Source organism: Stenella coeruleoalba, assembly GCF_951394435.1.
Source record: "Stenella coeruleoalba genome assembly, chromosome: 1".
Classification (NCBI taxonomy): domain Eukaryota; kingdom Metazoa; phylum Chordata; class Mammalia; order Artiodactyla; family Delphinidae; genus Stenella; species Stenella coeruleoalba.
Window position 1 is genome coordinate 45,496,071 of NC_137169.1, and position 17,225 is coordinate 45,513,295.

Consider the following 17,225-nt stretch of genomic DNA (forward strand, 5'->3'; position numbering starts at 1 on the left):
TTTCTGCCTTAAGGGGGATCCTCATTGGTCTAGTATTTGTGGACTTCTTACTGTGGACCTGGCATTGTGTTAGGTGCTGGGGACGCCCCTGGCACTAAGATGTGCATAGTTCTCTCCAGTGGGGAGCTCATCTCTAGCAGGGGCTGGACCACTAAACAAGTCATTGGAATAAAGTGCCATGAATCATTTGCTCAGAAGAGTGGGATCGGCAAGGACAGTAGGAGGAGGTTCCAGGACAAGGCAATTGCATGTAAGGGCCGTGAGCTGCAAGGGAGCAGGGTGTGGTCAAAGAAGGGAACACAGGCGAGAGCTGTGCAGGACGGGACTGGACAGGTGGGCTGGACGTGGTCATGAAGGACCTCGTAAGTCACCCCAGGGACTTCATGCTAAGGACGGTGGGGAGCCATGGAAGGTTTTCAACAAGTGAGGCTCAATTTGCCTTTCTCCCTCTCAGGAGCTCAACAGTAGGCTATTGGACAGAAGGGAGCAGTGGCATTGAGAGACCTCCAGACCAGGCATGGCCATGAATCCAGGGGCTAGTCTGGTCCTCCGTGAAGACACAAAGATGATACCCACTCTCAACTCCACTGAGGCCCCTGTTTTAGGCTCTGACACCATCTCTGGGCCCAACCTAGATACGGAACTTGTTCCTGTCTTGAATCCACCCCTGGGTCCTGGCTTGGTTCTTGTTCCAGACCTTAATCCAACTCTGAGTCCTGTCTCGGAGGAAGCCCCTGGCCTGGCATCTGATAACACCCCCAGACCTGATGACAGCAGGGCCGCAGCTCCAGCCTGCCTCCAGATCACCACTGCCCACTCTGGTGAAGCCTTGGGTTTGGATTCCAATCACATCTCAACAGCTGACTCACAGGGGGCCCTAAGTCCAGCCTCAAACCTCGTTCTGAGCCCTGGCTCTACGGAAGCCCAGGGTCTGAGTTTGGGGAACCGCTCTGGGCCAGATTCTGAGGAGGCCTTCAGCTCCCTCCCAAGCAAGAGTTTTGTTTTGGGTCAGAGTAACTCCAGTCCTTCCAGGCCTGAATCAAACCCATTTAAAAGGCCTTATTCAAAAGAAACCCTTGTTCTGGGCCAAAGCATCTCCAGGCCAGGCTCAAAAGCTCTCCTTATTCCAGCCCCAAACTCTTCTCTGGATCCTGATTCCAATAAGCTGCTCAGTGTGGGCTCAGGAAACATCTCCAAGCTGGACCTGAATGCAGCTCCAAGTTCTCCTGGGTCTCTAATGCCAGACATGAACGAGACCACCACTTTGGTTTCACATAACATCTCTGGATTTGTTTCAAAAAGAACCTTTGGTGCAGCCTGGAACACGAATTCCAAGGGAACCATCAACATGACTTCAAATGACAATCCCAAGTCTGATTTGAACATGACCATCACTCAGGCCTCATGCTTGACCCGGTTTCTTGGTCCCAGCGGGGCTATCAGCCTGCACTCCAGCACCCAGGGACCCAACTCCACCCCTTCTCCACCCTCATGCATGACCCCGATCCTGGGCTCCAATGAGACTCTGAGCCTGGTCTCCAGCCTCACCTTCAGTGACACCTCCACCCTGACACTGAGCAGCCAGCAGGACTGTTCCGAGGACAAGAGCATCCACACAGCGCCCATAGAGGGGAATCCGGGGAGCTGGAGCAAGATGACTAGTGTCGAGGTGGGCCAGTTCCCACTGGGGTTCCCCCCCAGTGACACCATGAACAAGGACTCCACAGCCTTCCAGAGCATCCCTCAGGGTGAGTAAGGCCAGAGCGCCAGCCCCAGAGAGGACACTGACCTGGAAGAACCCTATTCAGACTTGTAGGGCGGGGAGGGGAGAGGAGAGGGGAAAGGAAGGGAAGAGCATGCAACGGATAACATGCAATATATTAACTATACGTGAGAAGGGGACAGCATGCAATGAATAACATGCAATATATTAATTATACATGAGAGATCTAGTGCTTGCTGTGTGATTTGGGACAAGTTACTTAATCTCTCTGAGTTTCAATTTTCTTAACTGTAATATAATATCTCCATATAATCATACTTTCATTCTGTCCAAATTACAAGTCAACTAACTAACTATACCTTCCTTTCCTTATTAAGAAATTTCAGGTCTGTCTTCTCAAGTCAAAGTTTGAACAGTGGAGCAGGCAGGCTTGAGTTTTTGAGGTCCCCACCTAAGTGAAGCCTTGGGGTCCAATCTGGAACCTGTGGCTCACTTCTGATGTGCAAGAGTTCTGTAAAGGAATCCCCCACCAGTTTTTGATGTTGTGAAGATCTTCTCCCTCTTATTTATATCTCCAAATATTTTTGTTTGTTCATGCACCAATACCATATTGCAATTAAAAAAAATTCACCATGGGTTTCCCTGGTGGCGCAGTGGTTGAGAGTCCGCCTGCTGATGCAGGGGACACGGGTTTGTGCCCTGGTCCGGGAAGATCCCACGTGCCGCGGAGTGGCTGGGCCCATGAGCCATGGCCGCTGAATCTGTGTGTCTGGAGCCTGTGCTCCGCAATGGGAGAGGCCACAGCAGTGAGAGGCCCGCGTACTGCAAAAAAAAAAAAAAAAAAAAAAAAAAAAAAAAAATTTACCATGGCTTTGCAAGTATGCATTCATATCTGATAGGGTGAAAACCCCTCTTTAAAGTTCTCAAAACTATTCTGAGGACAACAGCATCCACACCATGCCCTGGAGGCTATTTGAACGCCCTCATTCTTCTATATACATTTTAAAATGCATTTGTCTAGGTCCTCAAAAAATCTTTCTGGCATTTTTATTGGAATGTTATTAATCTATCCATCTATTGGAGTTTTACTTTATTTTTTTATTTTTTAAGCAAAAATTTTTTAAATTAATTTTTGACTGCCCTGGGTCTCCGTTGCTGCACGTGGGCTTTCTCTAGTTGTGGCGAGTGGGGGCTACTCTTCATTGCGGTCTGTGGGCTTCTCATTGCGGTGGCTTCTCTTGTTGCGGAGCACGGGCTCTAGGTGCACAGGCTCAGTAGTTGTGGCTTGCGGGCTTTAGAGCACAGGCTCAGTAGTTGTGGTGCATGGGCTTAGTTGCTCCGCGGCATGTGGGATCTTCCCAGACCAGGGCTCGAACCCGTGTCCCCTGCATTGGCAGGTGGATTCTTAACCACTGCGCTACCAGGGAAGTCCCAAGTTTTACTTTATATGGGGTATATCCTTTACTAGAATTTTAAAAATTCTCCATAAAAGACTAGTGCATTTTTGGATAGGTTAATTCTTAGGTACTTTACAGTTCTTATTGCTACCATGAATCATACCTTATTTTCTAATACAATTCTTATTTTGTACTGATGATGCTGATGATGTAGAGGAGTTTTGTTTACACAAGTTGGTCTTTTTGTTTAAACAGCTTTATTGAGATAAAACTTACATATCATAAAAGTCACTCAAAGTGTACAATTTAATGGTTTTAAAATATACATAGAATTATGCAACCATCACCACCACAATCAATTTTAGAACATTTTCCAAAGTGGCTGAACTATTTTACATTCCCACCAGCAGTATATGACACTTGTTATTGTTTGTCTGTCTTTTTTTTTTTAACAAAAAGCTAGGAATCCTTTTGAATTTCTTAAAATTATTTTTATCTTTTATTTTTATACAATTTTAAATGTTACACTCCATTTACAGTTATTACAAACTATTGGCTATATTCTCCATGTTGCACAATACATCCTTGTAGCCTATCTTACACCCAATAGTTTGTACCTCCCACTTGTCTGTCTTTTTGATTATAACCATCTTGGTGGGTATGAAGTATCTCATTGTGGTTTTGATTTGCATTTCCCTGAAGGGTAGTAATATTGAACGACTTTTCATATGCTCTCAGTCACTTCTATATCTTATTTGGATAAATGTCAATTCAAATCCTTTGCCCACTTAAAAAATTGGGCATGTCTTTTTATTATTGAGTTGTAAGTGATCTTTATATATTCTAAATATAAGTTATATCCCTTATCCCCAGATAAGATATATACCTTATCAGATATATAATTTGCCAATATTTTTTAAACTATGGGTTGTCTTTTTACTTTTTTCATAGTGTCCTTTGAAACACAAAAGTTTTAAATTTCAATCATGTCCAGTTTATTTTTTCTTTCATTGTTTGTGCTTTTGGTGTCATATGTAAGAAATTATTACCTAATCCAAGATCATGAAAATTTATGCCTATGTTTTCTTCTAAGAGTTTTATAATTTTAGTTCTGAAATTTAGGTCTTTGATCCATTTTGAGTTAACTTTTGTATATGGTGTGAAATTGGGGTCCAACTTCATTCCTTTGCATGTGGAGTCCAGTTATTATTGTGATACAATTCACATATTATACAATTTACCCATTTAAAGTGAACAATTCAATGGCTTTTGGTATATTATTAATCTTTTAAAAATTGTAGTAAAATATATATAATATACATATGCCATTTTAAACATTTTTAAAAATAAATTTGTTTATTTTATTTTTGACTGTGCTGGGTGTTTGTTGCCGTGCGTGAGCTTTTCTCTAGTCGTGGCGAGCGGGGGCTACTCTTCGTTGTAGTGTGTGGGCTTCTCATTGCGGTGGCTTCTCTTGTTGTGGAGCACGGGCTCTAGGAGCATGGGCTTCAGTAGTTGTGGCATGCGGGCTGTAGAGCGCAGGCTCAGTAGTCGTGGCGCATGGGCTTTTTTGCTCCGTGGCATGTGGGATCTTCCCGGACCAGGGCTTGAACCTGTGTCCCCTGCATTGGCAGGCAGATTCTTAACCACCGTGCCACCAGGGAAGCCCTTAAACATTCAGTGGCATTAGTCGCACTCACAATATTGTGTAACCATTACCACTATCTATTTCCAAAACTTTTTCATCATCCCAAATAGAAGGTCTCACCATAGGCAATAACTCCCCATTCCTCTCTCCCCAGTCCCTCATAAGCGCTAATGTATTTTCTGTCTCTATGAATTTGCCTACTCTAGGTAACTCATGAAATGGAATCATACATTTGTCCTTTTGTACCTGGTTTATTTCACTTAGCATAATGTTCATCCATGTTGTAACATGCATCAGTACTTCATTCCTTTTTATGGTTGGATAATATTCCAATGTATGTACCACATTTTATTTGTCCATGGACAAATATTTGGGTTTTTTCCACTTTTTGGCTCTTATGAATAATGCCGCTATACACGTCAGCACACAAGTATCTGTTTGAACGCTTGCTTTCAATTCCTTTAGGTATATACCTAGGAGTGGAATTGCTGGATCATATGGTAATTCTATGTTTAGCTTTTTGAGGAACAGCCAAATTATTTCCCATATCAGCTGTACAATTTTGCATTCCCTCCAGAAATGTACAAGGGTTCTAAAGTACAAGGGTTCCAATTTCTGCACTACTAATCTCTCCTTGCCAACACTTGTTATTTTCCATTTTTTAGAAAACGTTTTTATAATAGCCATCCTAAAGAGTGTGAAGTAGTATTTTATTGTGATTTTAATTTGCATTTCCCTAATGACTGATGATGTTGAGCATTTTAACATGCTTATTTGCCATTTGTATATCTTTTTATGGAGAAATAATTATTCAATCCTTTACCTATTTTCAAATTTGGTTGTTTTTTGTTGTTGAGTTTTAGCTCTTTACACATTCTGGATATTAATTCCTTATCAGATGTACAATTTGTAAATATTGGCACCCATTCTGTGAGTTGTCTTTTCATTCTTTTGACATTGTCCTTTGATGCATAAAAGTGTTTAATTTTGATGAGAACCAATTTGTCTACTTGTCTATTATCCGTTATTTTGGTGTTATGTTCAAGAAATTGTTGCCATATCCAATGTCATGAAGATTTCCCCCTATGTTCTCTTCTAAGAGTTTCATAGTTTTAGCTTTTAAGTTTAGTCTTTAAGTTAATTTTTGTATGTAGTATGAGGTAGGGGTCCAACTTCATTCTTTTGCATGTGGGTATCCAGTTTTTCTAGCATCATGTGTTGAAAAGAGCATCCTTTTTCCACTGAATGGTCTTGAGACCTTTGTCAAAAATCAATTGACCATATATATGAGGGTTTATGTCTATTTTATTCCATTGGTCTTTATGTCTGTCCTATGCCAGTACCACACTGTTTTGATTTCTATAGATTTGTAGTAAGTTTGGAATCAGAAAATATGAGTCTACCAACCTTGTTCTTTTTCAAGATTGTTTTGGCTATTTAGGGTCAATTTTTGTTTTTTAATAGGAGCATTTTGTCCATTTGGATTTTTAAAAACAATGTATTTTCAAACTGTATTTGTCTTTTAAAAACTTTTTCAAGGTGTATAACATATATCAGTAAAATACGTAAAGTGCACTACTAACCTTAAGTGTACAGCTTGATGAATATTTACATACCTATACACACTGGTAACTACCACCCAGATCAAGACACAGATCTTTTCCGGCATCCCAGAACCTTCCCTTGTGATCCTTTCCAATCAATACCCCTTCTTCTGGGGCAGGGTTTCTCAGTCTTGGCACTATTGACATTTTGTGTTAGATAGATCTTTGTCGTGTGAGTGTGGGTGCGTGGGGAGCTGTTCTATGCATTGTAAGATGCATCCCTGGTCTCTGCCCAGTAGATGCTAGTAGTAACATCCCCCCTCACAAGTTGCCCTCAGCTAACAACAGCCATAGAGGGAACAATTCTGATTCGTATCACCATAGACTAGTTTTGCCTGTTTTTGAACTGCTTATCAATAGGATACTACAGTATATACTGTTTTGACTCTGGCTTCTTTAGCCCACCATGATGTCATTTAGATTCATCCACATCGTTGCATGTATCATAGTCGATTCTTTTTATTGTTTTGCAGTATTCCATCTTATGAACATACCACAATTTGTTTATCCATTCTTTGCTGATGGACATTAGGATTTTTTCTACATTTTGGATATTATAAATAAAGTTACTTTGAACATTTTCGTACATGTCTTTTGGTACACAGATACATTTATTTATCTAGAAGAGGAATTTCTGGGTCATAGCATAAGCATATGTTTAGCTTTAGTAGATATTGCCAATTTTTCAAAAGTGGTTGAATTAATTTACCATCTCACCTGTGAGAGTTCCAACTACTCCATATCCTCACAAACATTTGGTATTGTTAGTTTTCAAAATTTTAGCCATTCTGTTTGGTGTCTAATGATATTTTGGTGTGATTTTAATTTGCATTTTTTGATGACTACTGATGTTAAGCATCTTTTAATATGATTATTGTCAATTTGTATATCCTTTTTTAGAATATATTTATTTATTTTTGGCTGTGTTGGGTCTTAGTTGCTGCGCACAGGCTGTTTGTTGCAGCGTGCAGGCTTCTCTCTAGCTGTAGCACGTGGGCTCCTGAGTGCACGGGCTCTCTAGTTGTGGCATACGGGCTCTCTAGTTGTGGTGCACAGGCTCTCTAGCTATGGCCTGCAACCTCAGTAGTTATGGTGTTCAGGCTTAGTTGCCCTGCAGCATGTGGGATCTTTGTTCCCTGACCAGGGATCAAACCTGCGTCTGCTGCATTGGAAGGCAGATTCTTAACCCCTGGACCACCAGGGAAGTCTCTGTATATCCTTTTTTATGAAGTGCCTGTTCAAGTCTTTTGCTCATTTAAAAAATTTGGGTTGTCTTTTTCTTATAGATTTGTGGAAGTTCTTTGTATTGATATAATCCAAGTATGTGTACCCAAAGGTTGTGAAAATAGTCTCATATTTTCCCCCAGAAGTCTTATTGTTTTTTTGTTCACATTAAATTTATAATGCATCATGTATTAATTTTGGAAAACAGTGTGAGAGAGGGACTTAAGGCTCATTTTCCCCCCATGTGGATATCTAATTGCTCCAGACCATTTATTGAAAAGACCTACTTTCTCCACTGAATTGCAGTGTCACCTTTGAGGTAAGTCAAGTGACTGTATATGCGTAGGTTTATTTCTGGACTCTTTCTGTTCCTTTGTTTGACTATCCTTAACCATTGCCATAGTTACTGTGTTTTAGAGTAAGTCTTGATATTTATTACTGTAAGTCCTCCAACTTTGTCCTTTCTCAAGATTGTCTATTCTAGGTGATTTACTTTTCCATACAGATTCTAGAAACAGCTTGTCTATTTCCATAAAATATAATAAAAATCTGTTAGATTTTCCTTGGAATTTCATTGAATTTATAAATCAATTTATGTAGCATTGTCTTCTTTATAAACTGTGTTTTCCAACCCATAGTCCATTTATATTTAATGTAATTATGCATAGTTAAAAAAATTTTTTTTAATTTTAAATTGAAGTGTAGTTGATTTACAATTATGGGTAGCTTGATATCTATCATCTTATGTTTGTATTCTTTGTTCTGCTTGCTCTATATTTCTTTTTTACTCCTTTTTTGGTTTTGGGGTTGTTTCTTCCTCCCTCTTTTCTCTGTTACTTGTGGGGAAGTTACTGTTTTAAGTCTTTTAGTGATTCTCTAGAAGTTACAATGTGCGTATTTAATTTATCACAAAGTCCAACTAATCAATGCATTTATCTTCCTCCCAGACAGTTTAAGACTTAGAAGCATGTTAACCCCACTTAATCTCCCCCTCACCACCAATTTATATGCTCTCCTGGTAATGTATATTAATTCTGTCTTTTTCTTAACCCTATAAACATTATTATTATTTTATGTAGTTAATGTTCTTATATTTACCAAAATATTAACCTCTTTTTCTTATTTGCTTGTTGCATCTCAGACCTTCCATCTGGGATTAATTCCCTTTAGAATTTGCTTTAGTGAATTCTGCTGATGGCCGACTCTTTCCATTTTTGTCTGAAAATGCCTCTATTTATCCCTCATTCTTTAAAAAAAATTAAAACAATAAAAACTTGCAGAAAAGTTGAAAGTACAGTATAAAATTTTTTTCTGAATAATTTGATAATAAGTTGCCAAATGATATCCTACCCATCTTGAATTTTAATATGTGTTTCTTACAATAAAAGATAAAAGTTAACCATCAGAATCAGGAAATTAATACTGATACACTGCTACCATCTAATCATCACGCCCCATTCAAATGTCACCAATTGTCCCAGTAATGTTCTTTATTAAAAAAAGATACAGGTCAGAATCATTCATTGTTCTTTTTTGTTTCATCTGTTTTGTTTCCCCCAGCCCTCAGACTTTCCTTGGCTGTCGTGTGCCTGATACACTGGAAGATTACAGGCCAGCTATTTTATAAGATGTGCCTCATTTTGGGTTTATCTGATGTGTCCTCACGATCAGATTCATGTCATCCATCTTTGGCAGGAATAGCACAGACATGATGCTTGGTTTTCCTCATTGCATCCTATCTGGTGGTGTATGATTCTGATTTGCTCCATTACTGGCGATGTTCACTTTGATCTCTTGAGTACAATGGTTGCTGCCAAGGTTTTCCACTGTAAAGTCATTATTTACCCCTTTTTAGTAAATATTATGTAAAAATATTAAGGAGGTACTTTGAAACTATGCAAATATACCATTCCTCATCAAACTTTCAATTTAGTTATTTACTTATTTATATTAGTATGGACTTATGTTTTCCTAGTTTACTCGATGGACCATAATCTGTTGCTACCATCATTTATTGTGATACTCAAACTTTCCCGAGTTTAACCAAGGAATCCCTTTTGAGCAAGCTTTGTATCTCTTTGACGTGTTTCCATACTTCCTTGGGCTCTCTTCCTTGTTTTCTGGTACAAGATGTCTCAGGCTCATCCTGCGCTTTCTCTGCCCAAGTCCTAGAATCAGCCATTTCTCCAAGGAGACTTGTTCCTTTAGTACTTAGAAGCCAAGGTTTGGTGCTAGCTCTATTCACTACTATTGAGGTGTCTCTGCTTCTCACTATTGACTCCATCCTCTGGTAGCCTCTGGTGCCCAAGTTACCCCTGAAGTTCCAGGGTCTCTCTCCTTGGGCTTCCCCTCAGCCCCGCTTAAGTCAAGGGCTCTATTGGCCCTGCTCAGCCAATAGAGCCCATAGCTGGACCAATCACTGTGTCTGGGGGCACAGGACTCTCTTACTGGCCAAGCGTGGGTTCCAGGCCCACCTTTATTCGTTTGTTTGTTTATTGACAATATTATATTAGTTTCAGGTGTAAAGCCCACCCTTATTTGAAGAGGGATGATGGGTGTGATTTGCAGCTTCACCTAGCTATATGGAATGAGTAGCCTACATGGAAGACAGAGGCTTTTTCACCAGAAGAAAGATGAGGAACTTTGGGGCTGACAAAATAACATATATCTGCTATAACAAATAAGAGTTTAACTATAGATTGTGATAACAACTGAAAGAAGAGAATAGGATGGTGCACAAGAGGATCACAGTGGGCCTTTCATTAGCCTGAAGGTCAGGGGAGGCCTCTTTGAGGAGTGGCAGGCAAGCAAAGACCTGAAGGGTGGGGCTCTACCTGGGCAAGGGGGTGTGGCAGCGGAGCGGCCCAGGTAGAAGAAACTACCTGTGCAAAGGCCCTGAGGGGGAAGCTTGCTGGGCCTGGAAGGAGGCCAGTGTGGTGGGCGCATGGTGAGTGAGGGGAGAGCAGGGGGAGGTGAGGCTGGGGAGGTGGGCAGGGGAGACTGACCTGGCAGGGCCTTGAAGGCATTAACGAGGATGCTTGCTTTATGCTGGGTGAAATGGGGCCCCTGAAGGCTTTTAGGGATGGGAGCTCAGTCTGGCTGAGTAAGGATTGGAGGGGCCCAGTGGGGGAGGTGGGAAGGGACTCTGCTACACCATATCTTTACCCTCTCCTCTCCTCTCCTCAATGGAACTATGACCCACAGCAGCCTTCGATGAAGTAGCCTCATGTCTGGTGAAGGTGCCAGGGCAGAGAGAGGATGGCAACAAAGTAGCTCTGGTATGCTTCCTGCTAATACCCACCTGACTTTTCTGGGACGCCCTCTCCCCCCGCACCCACCCCACCCCCAGCATTCCTTGTTTCTCTGCCTGGCTCTTCTCTCCTCCTTGGTACTCATCATCATCTGAAGCACAACAGGCTTTATAAGTTTCTCTTGTTTCTTGTTATTCTCTCGCACTGGGATGCATCCTCCATAAATCAGGGATTTTTGTTTGTCTTATTCCCAGCTGCATTCCTAGCATCTAGAGCAGTGCCTGGCATATCCTAGGTGCTCGATAACAGTTTTTTAAACCATGGAATGAATTGTGAGAGGGTTTCTAAAAGCGGAAGAAAAGGGAATTCCCTGGTGGTCCAGTGGTTAGGACCAGGGTTCGATCCCTGGTCGGAGGAGTAAGATCCTGCAAGCTGTGTGGCATGGCCAAATTAAAAAAAGGGGGTGGGGTGGGGAGAAATGCTAGATATGACCTTTTTCAGGACACAAGCCCAACCCAGGTCTTAGCCATGCAGCAGGCCTCTGGAGGCCAGAGAAAGCCAGCATCTACAGGCCTTGGTGAGGGCCAGTGGGGGAAGACTGGACAGGCTGGTGGATGTGAGTGTGACACACGGAGTGTGGGTGAGCCTGGTTGGTGGACAGAGTCTGGAGGCAGGGGGTCTACCCAGGCCAGGCCGTGCAACCTGTTCTCTTGATGGGAGGGGTGGGAAAGAGGTTGTGACATCTTTGACCCACCACACTGTCCATTAGATTTTCTTGTTTTGCTTTCTTTACTATATATTTTATCTGTTTCATGTTTCTTTCTTCTTCTGCTTTAATAATGATAATGAGAACTAATAGGTTAATTAGACGTTGGTTAATGTTTTCCCTCTCTCAGGTTGCAGAATGCCTTAATCCGACTAGTGTGTGCCCTTAAGAAGGGTAGATATTAGAAGGCTCTTTTCAATTACGATGGCATTTCAGCTTGAGGTGCTGGGACCCTTTCTGTCGCATTGGCTCCTGCCTCTTCTCCCTTGCTTGGAGAGGAGAGAATGCTTTGCAGTCCCTGATATCTGGTCCTCCCCCAAATGCTAGCCTACAGGGATTATCCCCAACCTCCCCGCTGCCACCACAATCTTCTCAAGTCTTCAGCCCCCTCAAGTTCCCCTGTGGTTTCTCACTTGTCTTGAGCTGACGCTGGGGGCTGGCAGCTGGGGAGGAGCAGGCCGGCTTGCCTGCAGGTGGCAGGTGGCTAAGGGGGGTGAAGGGACAGCCCCTGAGGGCTGGGTTCAGTGTGGCTCTCACCCTGCGGCTTTGCCCTCTGCTGCCCCCAAGGTCGAGAATGCCCTCAGCCTCCAGAAGAGCCAGGATGTGCTGGACGTGGAAGAAGAGAAGATGACGGTGCGTGAGCAACTTGCGGTCTGTGACATCCGGGTGGGGAGGGGGCGGACGTCCCGAGTCCACCCACTGATGAGGCTGGAGTGGGGTGTGATGGGCAGAGGACAGTCGAGGCACAGACACTGGGGCTTGAGTCTCGGCTCCACCTCTAACTGCCCCCCACCTACCCTGGGGGAGCTCAGCCAAGTCACTTCCCCTCTCGGAGCCTCGCTCTTAATACCTCACAAATGACTGTGATAAAACCTGTGTCCTTGGCTTGTTGGGAGGACAGAACCCAAAGGTTAGTTCACTGTAAAGCCTTAGGCACCTGGGAGCCGTCGTTAGTATTTTATACACTATTTCCCCCAAAATTCCTTCTGATGGGGAACCTGTGAAGGAACGTTCCTTTTCCCTTTGCTAAATCCAGTCACTTCTCAGTGAACCACCAGAGTGTCTGTGCTGGGATAACCACTGAAGCTTCCAGAATTATATTTAGCTGCAAAGAGAGGAAAAATCCTGGCCTTTGATACTTCCGTTTAATTAATGTTAATTGAGCACCTATAGGTCGTTGGTGCTAGATCAAAAGTGAGGAATTAGAAGGACATTTTAAAGGAATTCAACCGGACCCCTTTCGAGGGCCACGCGTGGTGTTTTCTGCATTGGGTCGGTCCGCGGTTTAGGTAGACTTCGCCACCGTGGGGCTGCTGAAACAGTTCTTCCGGAGCCCTACATGGGGGGCGCGCAGCAGGCTAGGGCTTGTCATGCTTTTGGTGGCCTTGACCTGAGGGCTCTGGACAGGGCTTGAGCAGTCAGCTGGCTCCCCCCACTGGAGGCCAGGCAGGCTGTGGAGGCTGCCCACGCCGAGGGGCTGCCACGGCCTGCTCCGTGAGGAGGAGTGGCCTCGGCCCTGGTGGTCTGCGGTGGCCTGTGCCCTCATTGACACCTCCATGGTCCCCTGTCAAGAAGCAGATCCAGGAGGAACCGCTGGATTCTCTCTTGAGCTCTGTCCGCCAGCAAGTCATGGAGACCCTGAGCCAGCTGAGGTGACCACAGCCCCTTCCCCGAACCCCCTCCCCATTCCCTCTACCCACGGACTCCGCCTGTATCTTCTGGGGCCACTCTGCTGTGCGGGACCCCAGCCCAGTCCTGGGCCTTTTCCTTTCCCTTTGCCCAGCGCCTGCTGGGGCTGTCTGCCCTGCACCCCACTTCCCTCCTCCTACCCTCCTCATCTCGCGCTTTTGTAGATCTGAATCTCAGCTCTCATGCCAGCCCTGCATCCTTCGCTTCCTGCCTCCAGCCCCAGGCTCCCCACCCCACACCCCGCCTCGCCCCATGACCTTGCTTTCTGTCTCTTCCTCAGTCATTCCCGGCTTGTCCTGGGCGTGCAGCAACGGTCGGAGCTGGTGAACACATGCATGAAGAGTGTGTTCTCCCTGCCCTCCGTGCAGGCCGTGCAGGAGAGAGACAAGGACAGGGCTGAGGCCATACAGGTGAGGCAGGGCCCTCCCCAGTGGGGCCTCGGGGCTGCCTGGCATCCTCAGAGCGAGGCACGTTCCTGGACTCCCATCAGGGAAAGGAAGGTGTTCTGGGAGGTAGAGTTTTTTTTTTTTTTAATTTTACTTATTTATTTTTGGTTGCACTGGGTCTTCGTTGCTGCACACAGGCTTTCTCTAGAGGCAGCAGGCGGGGCTACTCTTCGTTGCAGTGCGCGGGCTTCTCATTGCGGTGGCTTCTTTTGTTGTGGAGCACGGGCTCTAGGTGTGCAGGCTTCTGTAGTTGTGGCACGTGGGCTCAGTAGTTGTGGCTCGCGGGCTCTAGAGCTCAGGCTCAGTAGTTGTGGTGCACCGACTGAGTTGCCCCGCGGCATGTGGGATCTTTCCGGACCAATGCTCGAACCTGTGTCCCCTGCATTGGCAGGCGGATTCTTATCCATTGCGCCACCAGGGAAGTCCCCTGGGAGGTAGATTTGATGTTCACACTGCTCCTCAAGTAGCTTGGGCAGTTCACCTCCCCTCTCCTGGCCTGAGTAGGCACTCGATAAACATTTGGTGAATGTATGAATCTGCAGAATAAAGAATCCCTCATTTGAAGCACTGTCCACTTTGGGCTCTGCCCCGTGAGAAGGATGTGGGCAGATGTTGGCATGGCCTCAGGAGATGGCCAGAAGTGAGAGGAAAAGGCCTGAGGACTGGGTGAGTTGGGGCTGAGGCCTGGAAGTGGAACCTCAAGGGGCTCCCATGGCATCTTCAAACCCCTGCAGGATAGTCCCAGGAGGAGTGATCAGAGGCGACACTTCATGTAGGATGGGGTCAGTGGGGGAGGTTAGGGAGAGGGATTTCAGCTCTGGGTGAGGCACAGGTATGCATCCTTTCATTCAGCAAATATTAACTGATGCCTAATCCAGAAGTACAAGGGAAGGATGCAGTAGGGCTGAGGGCAGATTATCAAAGTATCATACAAATAAATGCAAAATTACAACAGTGGTACGTGTTGCAAGCGAGAAGTACTTGATGCTATGAAGACCATGAAGAGCCTGGAACTGGCAGAGCCTGAGTGTGTTGGGGGTCAGGGCTCATGGTGCTGGAGGTGAGAGGTTACAGAAGAGCTAACTAGTTGAAGGGGATGGCAGAAGGAAGAGTGTGCCAGGCAGAGGGAGCAGCCTGAAGACAGAGAGAACATGGTGACCAAGGACGATAAGGAGGCAGTGTGGCTGGAGCCCAGAGGGTGAGGTGAGAGAGCCCTGGGGGCCAGACCAGCCCCAGCGTGAAGGTTCTGAGTCCCGGAGGTGGTGCACTTGAGAGAAGACCCAAAGGAGAGGGGGGAGGACCCCATGCCGGGTGCGAAAAGAGCAGTGCTGCACAGTGATGGGCCACAGATGGGAGGGAAGGAGGAGGTGGTCGGTGAACGAGGCCTGCTTGGTGGTGGTGGTGTAAGCCTGGTGTGCACAGACTCAGGAAGCCTGGACAGAGACAACCTGGAAGGTAGATGTGGAGAGTGGTGGGAAGAGGGGAGGCAGGGGAGGGCGGGTCTCAGAACACTGCTCAGCCTTGTGTGTGTGTAATGCTTGCACCCTCCTAAGATAACTTCAGGACTGTGGTGTGGCTGAGGAAGGAAGAAACAACCGGGCAGAAGAGAGATGGCTCCTGGAAGGGGCAACTTCGAAAATCTATTTGGATCTAGGAGTAGTAATATAAAAAAGAATCAGAACACTTCCCCAGAGACAGTAATAGAAGTCACGCTGGTCGTCCGTTGATCTAGCTCTCACGGTTCCAGAGCTTTTTCCCACCCATCTTCTCATGCTCCTCACAAACCGAAACTTCCTTGTTCTGTGACATTGGACAAGTGTCTCCTTATTGGTAGAATGAGAAAAACACTTTGAGGATAAGATGATACGGTTGTGCAAATCACGAGGCACGCACCTGGCCCGCGGTAGATTTTCAGTAAATGCGGGGCCTCTGATGCCTCCCCTTGTAAGCTAAGAAGGGCAGAGATAATAATTACCAATTTGTCGATAAGGAAACTGTAACCCGTGGAGGGAAAGTAATCTGTCCAATGTCACACACCAAGGTTAGTCTCAGAGGCGGGACAAGAAAGCAGCTCTCCTGAGTCCGAGTGCCCCTTCTTCCCCTGACCCACACCGGGGGTCGCCTGGGGCTGGGGTCTGCTCCAGAGGTTCCCTAGTGGCTTGGTCCTCTTCCTGTCCACAGACACTTTACCGTCAGACCTTGGATGCCCTGCAGACACTTCTCAATGTCCTCTTTGTTGAGGACCCCACTCCTGCTGGGCTGAAGAGCATCTTGGAGGTACAGAGGCCGGGAGGAGAGCAAAGGCGGAGGAGAATGGAGAATTGACTCGGGAGATCTGGGGGTGGGGGGCTGGACCCAGAAAGAGTGATTTGACTTCAGGACGTCATCTTGTGCCAGGTCTCTGCTTCCCTGCCCCTCTCACAGGCTACGTCCCAAACTCCTGCCCCTTCACTCTCTCCCTATCCCCCATACTCCTGCTACAGCTGTCCCCATATCCTTGCTTTCCAAATTCTTGTTCCTGTCTCTCTCTCCTAACCTCAAGACTCTCCACCTTTCATCTCTCTCCTCACTGACCTTTGTCCTCCCTCTGGTCTCCCAGTCCTGTCCTCAGCTTCTGGACCCCATGTCTCCCCATGCTCTAAGAGAAGGAGGAGGGCTACAGCGGGTTGTCTTTATGCTGTCTCCCTAGAAGCTTCCTGATGATGGGTGAAGGCTGGCCTGCCCGTCCAGGCAGTAGACGCTGGCATCCAGCTTGTAGCTCTGAGCCTTGCCCTTTTCCCCACAGCCTCTGGGGCCCTGGATGAACTCTGGGAAGGCCCATGAGAGAGCACGGGCTGTGAAAAGCAATGTCTCTGTGTTGAACCACATGCTTCTGACCCTGCCTTTCTTTGTGAGTGGCCCTGGGAGGGAGGAGGGGCACTCCTAGGGAGAACCTTCCCAGCTTTGAGGGAGCCTGTGCATCCACCCAGAGATTCCCAGGTGGTCCCCCCATCCTCAGAGGGCTCGGCTCTCAGGGCCAGACCATCTAGCTCAGTTCATCATTTGTGGTATAGCCTTATTAAACCTGTAAGTCTCAATCCCTAAGATTATGACACAAACAGATGTCCTCGGGGTTCCCGGCACTGGGGCTTCTGCTGGGGAGGCTCGTCATTCGCGTCGGGGATCCTGATGAGGAGATTGGCCGGGAGGCTCTGGACGGCATCACCATCCTCTACACCATCTTGGAGCTTCAAAAACGTAAGCCCTCTGGAGTGCCTCTAATACGAGGCTTTTGAGCAGGTACTCAGCCTAGGAATTGAATGGAGCCATGGCAACAAGGCACTGGGGGGATATGGAAGGGACCAACACAGAGTCCAATGGGGTCTGGAAATCAGTGTGAAGCCTTAGTCCCCACAGAACTAGGAGACAGAGGTGACAAACCAACCCGTTGTGACTTAAGCAATGCTTCTATGTAAGCGTCTCCTCATTCTTCCAAGT

At 45.8% G+C, this 17,225-nt stretch overlaps 1 protein-coding gene across 1 annotated transcript in view; it reads left to right on the top strand.

Annotated features, from left to right (window-relative positions):
- Positions 1-517: 517 nt before the first annotated feature.
- The window catches only part of MROH7 (maestro heat like repeat family member 7), a gene marked incomplete at its 5' end in the record, with an annotated part of 43,519 nt that continues 26,811 nt past the window's right edge, over positions 518-17,225 (top strand). Inside the window, 8 exons of the mRNA XM_079936392.1 lie at positions 518-1,748; positions 10,801-10,874; positions 12,181-12,264; positions 13,186-13,265; positions 13,583-13,712; positions 15,930-16,025; positions 16,534-16,638; positions 16,850-16,985. Of these exons, the coding sequence (XP_079792518.1) occupies positions 518-1,748; positions 10,801-10,874; positions 12,181-12,264; positions 13,186-13,265; positions 13,583-13,712; positions 15,930-16,025; positions 16,534-16,638; positions 16,850-16,985 (1,936 nt within the window). The remainder of the gene's footprint in view (positions 1,749-10,800; positions 10,875-12,180; positions 12,265-13,185; positions 13,266-13,582; positions 13,713-15,929; positions 16,026-16,533; positions 16,639-16,849; positions 16,986-17,225) is intronic.